General features: G+C 44.9%; 1 protein-coding gene and 1 pseudogene across 1 annotated transcript in view; one reads left to right on the top strand and one right to left on the bottom strand.

The window, feature by feature from the left end:
- Positions 1 to 512, bottom strand: part of LOC126950951 (protein trachealess-like) — a 41,635-nt gene extending 41,123 nt beyond the window's left edge. The window contains exon 1 of the mRNA XM_050784863.1: positions 260 to 512. Coding sequence (XP_050640820.1) covers positions 260 to 512 — 253 coding nt within the window. The remainder of the gene's footprint in view (positions 1 to 259) is intronic.
- A 9,296-nt stretch (positions 513 to 9,808) lies between these two features.
- Positions 9,809 to 10,639, top strand: LOC126950607 (developmental pluripotency-associated protein 4-like; annotated as a pseudogene).
- The last annotated feature ends 4,763 nt before the right edge of the window (positions 10,640 to 15,402 follow it).

The following is a 15,402-nucleotide window of genomic DNA, read 5'->3' as shown; positions in this document are numbered from 1 at the left end:
GTTTTCCTCTAGGGGTGGGCGGAGGCTCAAAACTGGACGGCGTTCCCCTGGAGGACTCTGATCAGACAAGTAGTGGTTTCCTCATCCCCAGGTGTGCGCGAAGGGTGCAAGTGGCCAGCAGGGACAACACGGGGCGAATTCGGAAAGCCGGTGCGTCCGTGGACGGTCCACTTGGAAGGAGTTGGGAGAAGTCCTTGTTCCCACGCGCGGACGCTTCCCTCCGTGTGTCCCTCGAGCCACAAAAAGCCCAAACCCTAACCCGCTCCTTTCTCCCGCCGCGTCAGTGCAGAACCCCGCGGTCCCCGGGCGGGGAAGTCCGCAGGCGTCGGGAGAGACACGTCCTCTGGGAGCACAGAGCCCCTCCGAGCGAGCAGCGGGGACGCTGGGCAGACAGGGGACCGCGGGGTCCGGGTGGAGAGGACCCGCCCTCGAGCCGGCCCAGCCCTGGCGCTCAGGACCGCCTCCAGCGGGAGGCCTGCGCCCTTCTTTAGACCCTTCTTGGGAGAGTTCATTGCCGTTGTTTTGCAAATACCCGCTGCGCTTGGACGGAGGAAGCGCCCACGCGTTGACCCCTGGAAACGAAGGCCTCCCTGATGGGAACGTCTGCGTCCAGGAGCCTTTATTTACTCTTTATTCTGCCCGATGCGTGCACGTGTGTTAAATGCTTCAGATGCTTTTGGGAGGGAGGTGTTACACAAATAATGGAAATGCCTCCTGGTCTCGCCACGCTAGGTGACAGCTGAGGTGCGGCTTCTCCAGGGCGGAGCCTCCTGGTTGTCCAGAGCTGCTTGTCGAAGTCTTCCCAGGGCCCCTGACTTGCACTGGAAACTGCTCACCTTGGCACCGGCATGTGGAACAAGAAATGCTTCTGTTTTCATTCGTCCTAGTGTTCATAAAATGGAAAACAATGAAGGACATACAAAAACATTAATAAAATAAATTCATGGAACTAGATTCTTCAGAAAGTACAACAAACACAAAATCCAAGTATTGCCATGTAGGCAACACATTCCTATTTTAAGTTGTATGAAGTTAATTGGAATAGTGAAGAACAAAAGTGGATGTGGGGCAGATCTGCGTCCTGCATGCGTCTTGCAGCCAGACTGTTCCAGCTGCTCCAGACCTCAAAATAGAGAGGACCCAGGTTTTCTAAGATCAAGTCGCTTCGCTCTTAACTGCAGTGGGTGGAGTTTGGGGATGAACCTCTCCTCAGCTCCCATCGCCCCTCTCCAGCGTCCCTGGGTGCAGCCCCTCCGCCGCCACAGCTGGAGACTTCCAAAGGAGGCAAGCAAGCCTCAGCGATCCCACGGAGGTCCCATCGGCCCTTTCCAGGCTTTTCTCTCTTCAAGCTCCTCCTCCTTCTTCTTTGCTCTCTTCATAATCGAATCTCGGCAAGGATTTCAGTCTGAGCTTTGACCAAGGACAGTAACTGGGTCCAGGGATGGAAAACTTTGCTTCTAGGTCCCGTTTTGCTACAGCCTGGCAAGAGGACTGTGATCAGGCCTCAGTTTCCATCTCTCTAAACTGAGGAGTGCTGTGCGGGGATCTCTGCCTCCTTTACAGTATTTCCTCCAGTTATGTCTTCGTTATTAGAGCCGCTGACTTCAAATGACGTTTCATAATGATGACCATCTCTTTTGTGTCATCCGGAGTCCTTTTTCTTCTGATATCTCGAAAATAGATAAGAAAGATAATACGAATATCAAACTGAGCCCTTTTCTTTGGACTTTGTAACAAGGAAAATTCCTAGTAATGGTAAAGTACGATCTAGTAACGATCAATGAATCTGGATGTGAGCTTAAATGAATCTGGATGTGAGCTTTATTTTATGATTCGATTAGGGTATATCCACGAGTCTTGGACTTATCTAAAACTTTAATTTATCTAAAAGTATGCAGTGTTCATTACTTAGCAAAGGTGTCATGGCTTGGTGTCTAGCATTCCGGGTAGAGAGCCATCTCTGTGTTAGGGAGTGTTGGCTCTTTATTGAGGCCATCGGTGAGGCAATGCAAGACAGACAAGTGTGGCTTCGGTCCTAATATGACAGCAGACAGCCACCAGCTGGAAAGGTGTACTGAGATTGTAAAGATGTGCTCACTTCCTGAGGCTAGGGACCAGGGCCACTTACAGCCCCATCATCATCTTTTTGAACTGTAAATCTGAATTCTTTTCTCCAAGACAAAATTGGGCAGGGAACCATCAAACTGGGATTCTGGAAATCAGGATGGGGGAGCAGAGAATCCTGCACCCTCACAAACCCCTTTTGCTGTGTTTGCTCCTGGTGCAAGTTCTCACTTCTCCATGGCTTGGGGGCTGAGCAGAGTTCCTGGGGCTGTTGGTGCTACCTCAGCTCTCTGTTCTCACTGCTTGGAGTCAGAGAGGAGGCAGGGACAGAAGTCATGGACTAAAGGCCTAGAGACAGGGCAGGAAGAACGGCAAGATTCAGAGGAAAATGTTTGTTTACAGCCAGAATCAATTGATAGGCATCAACACAATGTTGGAGAGAATGTTGCAGCACAGTGCCCTGGCCTGGCATGCAGGAGCCTGTGACCGTTCCGTCCCCTGGGCCACCTCAGGCTCCTCACCCCCACCCTCAGAGTGTGGGCTTTCATGGCTGCTCTATGCTGGGCCACAGCCCTTCATGAGGCTCCTCTCTGGCAGGGCCACAGAGAATAAAAGGGAGCAGAAACCACATCCTCCACACAGACAGAACCTGCATCAGCCAAATTGTCCATCTGACCAAGGGTCTCCCTTCCTCATTGCCCAGGAGGCTACAACATGTTGTTTGGACCACCAGTTACTGTATCAGACTCTCTTTAATTTTTTGGCTCAAATTGTTTTCTCTCCTTGATTAGATGAGGTACCTTGGTAATAGTTAAATTTGTCTGGAGCCTAGAGGTTGCAAGATCATGAAACTGCAGTTATACCTTCCCAGAGGGGTGGATGGCATCCTCAGATCCTCGACTTGCAGAATGACCTGTGTGGATCTGACTCTAGGCCATCTCTCATTGGAAGAAGAGGAGGGTTTTTATGGTTGAAAGAAGGACCATTGCATTATAATAGGTGCAGTCATTTTGGAATTCTCGGTATGGGAAGAGGCATGTGCTTGTGTATGTGCACACAGGCATGCTTGTTCAGGAACCAAAGGGGTGGACTGCAGTGACATATGTCATTATTTTTGTTTATTCTGCTGCTGTATTCATTTTCAATTGCTGTTGTAACAAATTACTACAAACTTTGTTCCTCAAAAGAACACAAATTTATATTTTTACAGTTCTGCAGATCAGAAGTCCAGTAGTGTCTAAAATCAAGGTACCAGCAGTGCTGTGTTTGTTCCTGGAGGTTCTAGGGGAGAATCATTTCCTGCCCATTTGGGCTGTGGGCAGAATTTATTTCCTTGTGGTTGTAGGACTGAGGTTCCCATTTTCCTGCTGGATTAGGGCCATTCCCAGCTTCTAGAAGCCACCCGCATGCCTTGGCTTGAGGCCCCTTCCACTATTTTCAAAACCAGCAACGGTAGGTCAAAGCCCTCTAACAGGTTCTTCTTCCTTCGTTTTTATGAACTCATCTCATTAGGTTTGCAGCCACTTGAATAATCCCAGATCATTTCTCTATTTTAAGGTCAGATGATCAGGTCAACTGAATTCTACCTATATAACCTTAATTCTTTTTTGCCATGTACGGTAACATATGCATAGATTCTGGGGCTTAGTATGGAGACATACTAATTACATTGTAGCTAGATATTTATGTTGGGGGGGTGCATTATTCTGTACCTAGAAGAGAGGGGACTTGTGGGGATGTAGGGTGTGCATATGTTCAGTGTTAACCGATTCTGCTAAGTGGTTTTCCAAAGAGGTATGCTCACTAAAACTATTCTCTTTCATTGGTCTGTTTATTTATTCTCATGTCCATATCATACTGTTTGAATTACTGTCTTGATATCTAGTATTATAAATATTCTTTGTTATTCTTGGAAATTGTATTTGCTTTTTTAGCTTTTTGCATTTCCATATAAATTTTAGAATCAACTGGTTAATTCCCATAAAAATACCTGCTGGGATGTTGAATGGTATTGCTTAGATTCTACAGATTATGTGAGGAATAATTTATATTTTACAGTATAAAGACTTTCAGCCCGTGAACACGGAATATCTCTTTATTTATTTGGAGATACTCTTCTTTAATTTATGTCATTTTTTTATAGTTTTCTTGCACACAATTCACTAGTTCCTAAGTGTTTGATATTTTTAATGCAATTGTAAATGATGTCATTTAAAAATTAATTTTCAGGCCAGGTACAGTGGCTCACTCCTGTAATCCCAGCACTGTGGGAGTCTGAGGCAGGAGGATCACTTGAGGCCAGGAATTCAAGACCAGCCTAGGCAACATAGGAAGATTCCATCTCTACCAAAAAAAAAAAATTAGCCAAGCATGGTAGTACCTGCCTGTAATCCTAATTACTGGGGAGGCTGAGGTGGGAGGAAGCTGAGGTGGGAGGAGGCTGAGGTGGGAGGAGGCTGACGTGGGAGGAGGAGGCTGGAGCCCAAGAGTTCAAGGCTGCAGTGAGTTTGTGCCACTGCACTCCAGCCTGGGTGACAGAGTAAGATACTGTCTCAAAAAATGATTTTCTAATTGTTGCTATTGTTTCAAAATACATTTGATTTGTGTATACTATCTTGTATCTAATTACTTTGCTTGTTAATTATAGATTTCTTTGGATCTTTCATGTACACATCCTATCTATCCAAAGGAATAGAAATCAATACATAAAAGATATACCTAAACTTGGAATGTTTATTGCAGTACTATTCACAATAGCAAAGATATAGAATCAACCCGTTTTTATCAACAAATGAATGAATAAAGAAAATGTCATAAATATATGCAAGGGAATTCTATTCAGTCATAAAAAGAAGAAAAGCATGTCATTTGTGGCAACATGGATGGAACTGGAGAGAATTATCTTAAGTGAAGTAATCCAAGCACAAAGAAATAAATATCACCTGTTCTCGCTTATATGTGGGAACTAAAATATTTGATCACATGGAGGTCAAGAGGGGAAAAATAAATAACAGAGATTGGGAAGTGTGGGAGAAAAGGGAGGAAGAGGAGGACTGGGTTAAAGGGTACAAACATATGGTAAGACAGAAGGAATTAATTCCATATTTGATAGTGGAGTAGGGGGACTGTACTTAACCAAAATCGATTGTACTTGGGTGATGGCCATGCTCAATACCTTGACTTGACTTCTGTGCATTATATACATGTAACAAAATTTCTTATGTTCCCCATAAATTTATATAAATAAAAAACAGCAAAAATTGTATAAATAATGTTCAGTTATCTATTTGTATTTAATTTAGAAGCAATCATCTAGGTAAAAGACCAGTGGGAACAACCCTAATATAGCTAGTTATAGCATGCCTACTCTGATACAGAAACCTGGCTAAGTGTAGGTCAGGCAAAATCTCACTTCATCCTACCAATGACCCTATAAGGTCGGTATTATTATTATCCCTATATTTTAAATATGTAAAGGTAGTAGTAGCCTGACCAATGTAATGCCAAATGGCAGAATTGGGACTTAGGCCTAATGTACCTGACTCAAGAAGTAGCAATTTAATCTGTATCTCCACGTCTGTATATGGACCAAGGAGAAGTAAATTTTGTGTTTGCGAGTACACTTAATTCTTTCTGTCCATCCTAAATATTCTAATCCCCAACCCCATGCCATGAGTGGTTTTTCAGGGAAAGAATTACGACCATGTTGTAAAATCTTGTAAGCTGCAGTTTGCAGGATTAGTATTGGACCAACAATGTCCTTCCACTCAAGTGGCGTAATGGTAGAAAACACTGTTACTAGATAGAGGTGGAATCTCAGGGGAGAAACCTATAGTCTAAACTACAGAACCCAGATTAAAATAGAAAAATTCTGTACTTTTCCTTAAAATAATTTGACTAAATTTAAAAAAAATTTTTTCTGAAAATAAACAGTATTATAAAGTGGTATATTTAAACAAATAAATATCTAGCTACGATGTAATTCTTTTTTATCTAATCTTGAACTAGTGGTTCTGGCACCATCTTACCTTGTCATAGTCTTTGGAACTCTTCTTGAATGCTTTTTTGGAGTTGCACCTGTTCCTTGGTTTATATATGCTCCAGCTGGCCATGTATAATTCTTGTCAGCTGGCCATAAGACATGATCTGGCAATTTGTCATTCCATTGACTGTATTCATTTAGCTGCTTAAAATGGACACTTACGGATACTTTAGTTTGAAGAATCCTCCTTATAGCAGTGGGCTTTCACCATCTCCTTCCTATGCCATGCAGAAATAATCCTCCACAAAATAAGCACAGACGAAAAATCAGGTTGGTGGAGAACAAGTAAAGAAAAGGAGGAGAGGGTAGGTGAGGTGGGGAGGAGGAAAGGGAGGACCTGAGAAAAGCGAAGATGAGAAAAGCCTCTGCTGCCCTCCAACCCGGCTTGGCCTCCTCCAGCCCCAGCCAGCAGTGCAGAGGCCACCACAGGGAGTCCCCAAGTGTCCGCACCCCTGGGCCTGCCAGGGGCCTCCGCCTGCTGGGCTGCCCTCCCTGTGCGCAAGGTGTGACGACATGTGCGCAAGGTGTGAGGAAATTCTTGGAGAGGGAGTTCCCCTGGGTTGCAGAGTCCTGATGAAATCTCACAGGAAAATTTCATGGCCCCCAATGTCCTAGGTGTAGCATTCATTTCAGTTTTTCCAATAGAAATGTCTCCCTGAAGGCTCATATCTGTGCCTTGAGAAAAGAGAAGGCCATCATCACAATAACCCTCCGTTCTGACCAGGATGGAGTTGGAGTTGCTATTGCTCAAAAGCTTCCAGAACCTTCTGCTCCCACTCAGAGTAAACCCAGAACCCTTGCCTGACCCAGAAGCCCCTTGGGGATCTGCCTCACAGCCCACCACCTCACCGATGGCTCTTCTCCCACCAGGCCCTTGCTAATGGCCCTCTCGCTGCACAGCCATCTACTCTTCAGACCTGCCCATCCCTCCTGTCTCAGAGCCTCCAATCTTCTGTTCCCTCTGTCAGAAATCACCACACACAACTTTGTATTGTCTCTCTCTCTCTTTTTTTTTTTGAGACAGGGTCTTGCTCTGTCACCCAGGCTGCCAGGCTGTAGTGCAAGTAGTGTGATCTTGGCTCACTGCAGCCTCCACCGCCTGGGTTCAAGCTACCCTCCTGCCTCAGTCTCCTGAGCAGCTGGGACTACAGGCACCCACCACCATGCCCAGCTAGTTTTTGTTTGTTTGTTTGTTTGTTTGTTTGTTTTAAGTAGAGACAGGGTTTCACTATGTTTGCCAGACTGGTCTTGAACTCTTGACCTCAAGTGATCCGCCCACCTTGGCCTTGTCTCTTTTTGTAAGTCTCTGTTCAAATGGAGTCTCATCCCAGTGGCCTTTTCTAACTACTCTACCTAAAACAGCAGCTTAGACCATCAGTATCCGTTGCTTACTCTACTTGATTCCTGCCCTGTACTCTATGCTGACAGTGCTGTGTGTCTATTTTCTGTCTTCCCTCCATGGAAGTGAGCCTCGTGCTTGTAAGGGCTTTATCTTGGTTTGTTTGGTGTGGTGTCCCCGTGCCTGTAGCAGTTCCTAATACAGAAAGGATGCACATCAAGCATGTCATGAATAACTATAGAAATTACTGGACTAACATGTGTGTTTGGTTTTTTGTTAGTGTTTTTCACTCAGAATGATTCCTTCCTGGGGGCTTCTGAGTCTCCTCCCTACCCCATTGTCTAGCCCTTTAAATACATTTGACAATAAAGTTCTGTCTGTTCACCAGACATATTTGGACATGTCTGAATCCCAGCAAGAGAAGTAGTTTGTTTTTACCCCTGAAGGCTTCCAGCTGTGTGCAAGCAGACTTCTAAAGATGCCACATCATCTCCTTAGCAGATGTGTTTTGATATTTCTAAATCCACCTAACTGTAAGCTGAAAATCCTCCATTGTGTTAAAAAATTTGTTAATTTGTAACTATTTTTATTTCCAATGTAGTTAACATTTCACTCTACTTTTAAGCAATATTCTTTTGCACTAGATTTCTAATTGAAAGTTGTGAAGAATTAGTTGACATCCTAAACTTTTATTTTTATTTTTTGTTTTTTGTTTTTTTACAAAAATTTTGATTTTTAAAAAATGATTTGTTTTACTTGGACTCGGGAAGGGGAACATCATACACCGGGGCCTATCATGGGGAGGGGGGAGGGATTGCATTGGGAGTTATACCTGATGTAAATGACAAGTTGATGGGTGCTTACGAGTTGATGGGTGCAGCACACCCACATGGCACAAGTATACATATGTAACAAACCTGCACGTTATGCACATGTACCCTAGAACTTAAAGTATAATAATAATTAAAAAAAAAAAAGAAAAGAAAATGATCTGTTCTGCTGCTGCTTTTTTTTTTTTTTTCTGTCTTTCTTATACTTTAATTTCTGGGATACATGTGCAGAACATGCAGGTTTGTTACATAGGTATACACATGCCATCGTGGTTTGCTCCACCCATCAACCCATCATCTACATTAAGTATTTCTCCTAACGCTATCCCTCCCCTAGCCCCCCACCCCCCAACAGGCCCTAGTGTGTGATGTTCCCCTCCCTGTGCCCATGTGTTCTCACTGTTCACCTCCCACTTACGAGAGAGAACATGCAGTGTTTGGTTTTCTGTTCTTGTGTTAGGTTGCTGATAATACGGTTTCTAGCTTCACCTATGTCCCTGCAAAGGACAGGAACTCATCCTTTTATATGGTGCATAGTATTCCATGGTGTATATACGTCACATTTTCTTTATCCAGTATATCACTGGTGGGCATTTGGGTTCGTTCCAAGTCTTTGCTATTGTGAACAGTACTACAATAAACATATGTGTGCATGTGTCTTTGTAGTAGAATGATTTATAATCCTTTGGGTATATACCCAGTAATGGGATTGCTGGGTCAAATGGTATTTCTGGTTCTAGATCCTAGAAGAACCACCACACTGTCTTCCACAATGATTGAACTAATTTACACTCCCACCAACAGTGTAAAAGCGTTCTTGTTTCTCCACATCCTCTCCAGCATCTGTTGTTTCCTGACTTTTTAACGAGCGCCATTCTAACTGGCGTGAGGTGATATCTCATTGTGGTTTTGATTTGAATTTATCTAATGACCAGTGATGATGAGAGCTTTTTTTCATATGTTCATTGGCTGCATAAATGTCTTCTTTTGAGAAGTGTCTGTTAATATCCTTTGCCCACTTTTTGATGAGGTTTTTTTTTTGGCTTTTTCTTCTAAATTTGTTTAAGTTTCTTGTAGATTCTGGATATTAGCCCTTTGTCAGATGGATAGATGCAAAAATTTTCTCCCATTCTGTAAGTTACCTGTTCACTCTGATGAGAGTTTCTTTTGCTATGCAGAAGCTCTTTAATTAGATCCCATTTGTCAATTCTGGCTTTTGCTGCCATTGCTTTTGGTGTTTTAGTCAATGAAGTCTCTGCACATGCCTATGTCCTGAATGGTATTGCCTAGGTTTTCTTCTAGGGTTTTTTTTTAAGGTTTTAGGTCTTACGTTTAACCCTTTCATCCATCTTGAGTTAATTTTTGTATAAGGTGTAAGGAAGGAGTCCAGTTTCAGTTTTCTGCGTATGGCTAGCCAGTTTTCCCAGCACCATTTATTAAACAGGGAATCCTTTCCCCATTGCTTGTTTTTGTCAGGGTTGTCAGACATCCTAAACTTTTAAATTTCAGAATTTGCATTTTTTTTTCATCTTGCGAGGCTCCGTTTCCTTTACAAGTATGGAGAAGGCAAAAGGCAAGGACACTTCCACAAAGAAGTCGAGGGAAGAGAATCAGCAGGCTTCTAATCAACCAAACATGATTGCTTTGCCAGGAACATCAGCAAAGGGAACAAAAGAAAAAATGTGTCAAAGGCGATAAAGTGCTCTGCCCTGAGAAGAAGGCAGAGTACACTGACAACCCTGGACCTCAGAAGAAGATACCAATTCCTCCATTACCCTCTAAACTGCCACCTGTTAATCTGATTAACCGGGACATCCTGCGGGCCTGATGCCAACACTTGAAGCTGAGTTCCAAAGGTCAGAAGTTGGATGCATATAAGCGCCTGTGTGCCTTTGCCTACCCGAATCAAAAGGATTTTCCTAGCACAGCAAAAGAGGCCAAAATCCAGAAATCATTGCAAAAAAAATTAAAGGTGGGAAAAAGGGAAACGTCGCTGCAAAGTTCTGAGACACATCCTCCTGAAGTGGCCCTTCCCCCTGCGGAGGGGCCGCCTGCCCTGGAAGATTCCACTGCCCTCCTTGACGGAGTTAATACAGTTGTGGTGACAACTTCTGCCCCAGAGGATTTGCTGGCCTCCTGGGTGAGAATTTCAGCCAGGGCGAAGATGCCAGAGGCAGTGGAATCTCCACAAGAGGCCTGTGGTGTCCGGTGGCGTGTGGTCCATGGGAAAAGTCTCCACAAGAGGCCTGTGGTGTCAGGTGGTGTGTGGTCCATGGGAAAAGTCTCCCTGCAGTCACAGATGGTTGGGTTCACCTGCAGTTTCATGCTGGTCAAGCCTGGGTTCCAGAAAAGCAAGAAGGATAAAGTAGAAATCATTTAAATGGCTAACAGTATAAGGAGGGTTAAATCAAGCATCCAGGTGTGGAAATAGCTGATTTACATATATAGTTTATGCCATGTGAAACGTTTATGATTTAACATTGGATGAAAAAACAGATACAATATTTTATGTACAGTATAATCTAAAATATCTATGTTTAGTTAAAAATGCAGGAATATAATTATCAAAATTTGAGCGATAAAATTATAAATAATTTTTCTTTCTTTTATAACTCATTTTGTATTTACTAAAGATCCTCCAAAGAGATTATACACTTTTTTAGTTAGAAAAAAAGTTCTTTGTTAAGGAGATCATAAATGATATAATATTTTAAATAATTTAAAAGTTGAGATTGTGAGGATTTCCAGGGACTCCTGCCCCCAGCCCAGCTTGCATCATTGTTTACATGGAAATGTTGGGACTGAGGTGACCTCATGCCTCTCAATTCCCAACCAGCTTTCTCTCCCTCTGGTTCTTAGCCAGCCTGTTAAACAGAAAATAATCAGTGAGACAGATAAACTACACCCTAGTGTTCTAACAAGTTACACATAATTATTTGCTTACCAATTGTCTCCCTCAGAACTTTCTTTTCCTCATAGAGTCAATATAATCATCTATTTTAAATTCAGCTTTTGCCATTTTACAATCTGAGATGCAGGACTTTGCATAGGGCATGGATGGGTTTCCACAATCTGCACAAGGATGGGAGGAGAACAGGGCAGATCCAGCCCTGCTCACTGAGTTCTGGCTGGAGTTACTTGGCTGGACCTCACTCCAGAGAGAGGAGACCTTCCTCTGGACCAGCTACCAAGACAGCCCCTAGTTGGAAAATCTTTTCTTCTAAGGTGACATGCAGCCCCCACTGGAGAGGAAAACACCAGAGAGTTTTAAAAAGGAAAAACCAAGGAAAGCTGAGGAGCTTCTTGATAGGGGACACAGCAGAGTCCGCCCAGCTGGGGTGAATCGCCACAGTTCCCCAACAGGACGGCAGGCTGGAGCCCCAAGTCACTGGCCGCTGCAGCGTGGGAGCAGTGTGAGCCATCTGCAGTGACATTGTCTCCTCCAGCAGCAGCCTCCATCCAGAAATCCATCTCAGGGTCTGTCCTCACAGGAACCTGATGCCAGAGCTGTGCGCTGAAAGTATTTGGACACAGGTATTTTGTGGAACTGGGCATTTTTCAGGTCTTGCTGGAGGTCATGGTGTGTGAACTTGATGGAGCTCTTTCTCATGGGCTTTTTTTCTAAGTGTAGGAGAGCATGGCCTGCTTGACTGCTGGCTTCCAGCACGTGGCTTGCAAACCCAAGCCAGGGTGTGTAAGTCACTGTAGCCCTTGACAGAACAGCAGGGGATAAAGGTTGTTTTTTGATCTTCTGTTTATTACCCTCAGCCAATTAACTTCTATCTACAGTAGAAGATATTTTGCCAATTGTTTTTTTCAAAATGGAAAAATATCTTGCTCTTTAAAAAGTCTTTTAGAGGCACAGACTTCTCAATTTCATTACATTAAAATCACTAAAAGATAGAAAAAAGTGAAATTCACATGTGAAAGAAATTTTCTTTTGGCAAAATACTCTGTTTTGGTTTGAAATGTTTGTGAATTTTCCGTGCATGTGTCCAGACGCATATGGAGTTTATTCATTCAATTAAGTTACAACATTAGATAACATGGTACATTCAAAAAGTAGTGAGGACACATTTTGTTTCTGTCTCTTTAACTGAGAAAACTGGCTGATGCCTCCTGTGTGAGAGCACTGTGTGGCTGATGCAGATACGGAAACCGAGGTTTTCTTACTTCCTGCCGCTGGCCTGGGCACTGGAAGTTGACTCCAGGAGGGCAGGGTGTCTGTTTTTATTACCACTCAGCAAGTGTCACACAGATACACACAGGTGTGTCTGTCCTATAGTGGATGCTGGCAGGCACTGTTCTTATTACCACTCAGCAAGTGCTGCACCAATACACACGGGTGTGTCTGCCCTCTAGTGGATGCTGGCAGGCACTGTTCTTATTACCACTCAGCAAGTGTCACACAAATACACACGGGTGTGTGTGCCCTATAGTGGATGCTGGCAGGCACTGTTCTTATCACCACTCAGCAAGTGTCACACAAATACACGGGGGTGTGTCTGCCCTCTAGTGGGTGCTGGCAGACACTGTTTATTACCACTCAGGAAGAGCCACACGAATACACACGGGTGTGTCTGCCCTCTAGTGGATGCTGGCAGGAACTGTTCTTATTACCACTCAGCAAGTGTCACACAGATACACAGGGGTGTGTCTGCCCTCTAGTGGATGCTGGCAGGAACTGTCCTTATTACCACTCAGCAAGTGTCACACAAATACACACGGGTGTGTGTGCCCTATAGTGGATGCTGGCAGGCACTGTTCTTATCACCACTCAGCAAGTGTCACACAAATACACGGGGGTGTGTCTGCCCTCTAGTGGGTGCTGGCAGACACTGTTTATTACCACTCAGGAAGAGCCACACGAATACACACGGGTGTGTCTGCCCTCTAGTGGATGCTGGCAGGAACTGTTCTTATTACCACTCAGCAAGTGTCACACAGATACACACGGGTGTGTCTGCCCTCTAGTGGATGCTGGCAGGAACTGTTCTTATTACCACTCAGCAAGTGTCACATAGATACACAGGGGTGTGTCTGCCCTCTAGTGGGTGCTGGCAGGCACTGTTCTTATTACCACTCAGCAAGTGTCACACAAATACACACGGGTGTGTGTGCCCTATAGAGGATGCTGGCAGGCACTGTTCTTATTACCACTCAGCAAGCGCCGCACAAATACACACGGGTGTGCCTGCCCTCTAGTGGATCCTGGCAGGCACTGTTCTTATTACCACTCAGCAAGTGCCGCACAAATACACACGGGTGTGTCTGCCCTCTAGTGGATCCTGGCAGGCACTGTTCTTATTACCACTCAGCAAGCGCCACACAAATACACACGGGTGTGTCTGCCCTCTAGTGGATCCTGGCAGGCACTGTTCTTATCACCACTCAGCAAGTGTCACACAAATACACGGGGGTGTGTCTGCCCTCTAGTGGGTGCTGGCAGACACTGTTTATTACCACTCAGGAAGAGCCACACGAATACACACGGGTGTGTCTGCCCTCTAGTGGATGCTGGCAGGAACTGTCCTTATTACCACTCAGCAAGCGCCACACAAATACACAGGGGTGTGTCTGCCCTCTAGTGGATGCTGGCAGGCACTGTTCTTATTGCGACTCAGCAAGTGCCGCACAAATACATGTGGGTGTGTCTGCCCTCTAGTGGATGCTGGCAGGCACTGTTCTTATTGCGACTCAGCAAGTGCCGCACGAATACACAGGGGTGTGTCTGCCCTCTAGTGGATGCTGGCAGGCACTGTTATTACCACTCAGCAAGTGCCACACGAATACACACGGGTGTGCCTGCCCTCTAGTGGATGCTGGCAGGCACTGTTCTTATTACCACTCAGCAAGTGCTGCACCAATACACACGGGTGTGTGTGCCCTCTAGTGGATGCTGGCAGGCACTGTTCTTATTACCACTCAGCAAGCGCCACACGAATACACACGGGGGTGTGTGTGCCCTCTAGTGGATGCTGGCAGGCACTGTTCTTATTACCACTCAGCAAGCGCCACACAAATACACACGGGGGTGTGTCTGCCCTCTAGTGGATGCTGGCAGGCACTGTTCTTATTACCACTCAGCAAGCGTCACACAAATACACAGGGGTGTGTCTGCCCTCTAGTGGGTGCTGGCAGGCACTGTTCTTATTACCACTCAGCAAGCGTCACACAAATACACACGGGTGTGTGTGCCCTCTAGTGGATGCTGGCAGGCACTGTTCTTATCACCACTCAGCAAGCGTCACACAAATACACACGGGTGTGTCTGCCCTCTAGTGGATGCTGGCAGGCACTGTTCTTATTACCACTCAGCAAGTGTCACACGAATACACACGGGTGTGTCTGCCCTCTAGTGGATGCTGGCAGGCACTGTTCTTATTACCACTCAGCAAGCGCCACACGAATACACACGGGTGTGTGTGCCCTCTAGTGGATGCTGGCAGGCACTGTTCTTATTACCACTCAGCAAGCGCCACACGAATACACACGGGTGTGTGTGCCCTCTAGTGGATGCTGGCAGGCACTGTTCTTATTACCACTCAGCAAGTGTCACACAAATACACAGGGGTGTGTCTGCCCTCTAGTGGATGCTGGCAGGAACTGTTCTTATTACCACTCAGCAAGTGCCACACAAATACACACGGGTGTGTGTGCCCTATAGTGGATGCTGGCAGGCACTGTTCTTATTACCACTCAGCAAGTGCCACATGAATACACACGGGTGTGCCTGCCCTCTAGTGGATGCTGGCCGGCACTGTTATTACCACTCAGCATGTGCCGCACAAATACACACGGGTGTGTCTGCCCTCTAGTGGATGCTGGCAGGAACTGGGAGCAAATGTGACCATAAAAAAATGAACGACTTAAAAAACACCCATTATCTCCAGAGGGGATTTAATTCTAACAAGAGGCTTTTTTTTTTCTTTTTTCAAATGGACTGATGGGTAAAAATAATAACTTCATGAACCAAAAACAAAGTAATATACTTTAGAAAGGAAGCAGGCTAGAAAACCCACAGTTGCAAAGTGAATAAAATTTCCAATTGCCTCTTTGAGTCCCTTGCTGGAAGTAGTCACAGCCGATTTCCTCCTCTGTTTTTTGTTTGTTTGTTGTTTGCTTTT

The sequence above is a fragment of the Macaca thibetana genome, chromosome 3 (assembly GCF_024542745.1).
Source record: "Macaca thibetana thibetana isolate TM-01 chromosome 3, ASM2454274v1, whole genome shotgun sequence".
In the NCBI taxonomy this organism is placed as follows: domain Eukaryota; kingdom Metazoa; phylum Chordata; class Mammalia; order Primates; family Cercopithecidae; genus Macaca; species Macaca thibetana.
The sequence above is the reverse complement of the archived record's forward strand: the minus strand, read 5'-3'. Positions and strand labels throughout refer to the sequence as shown.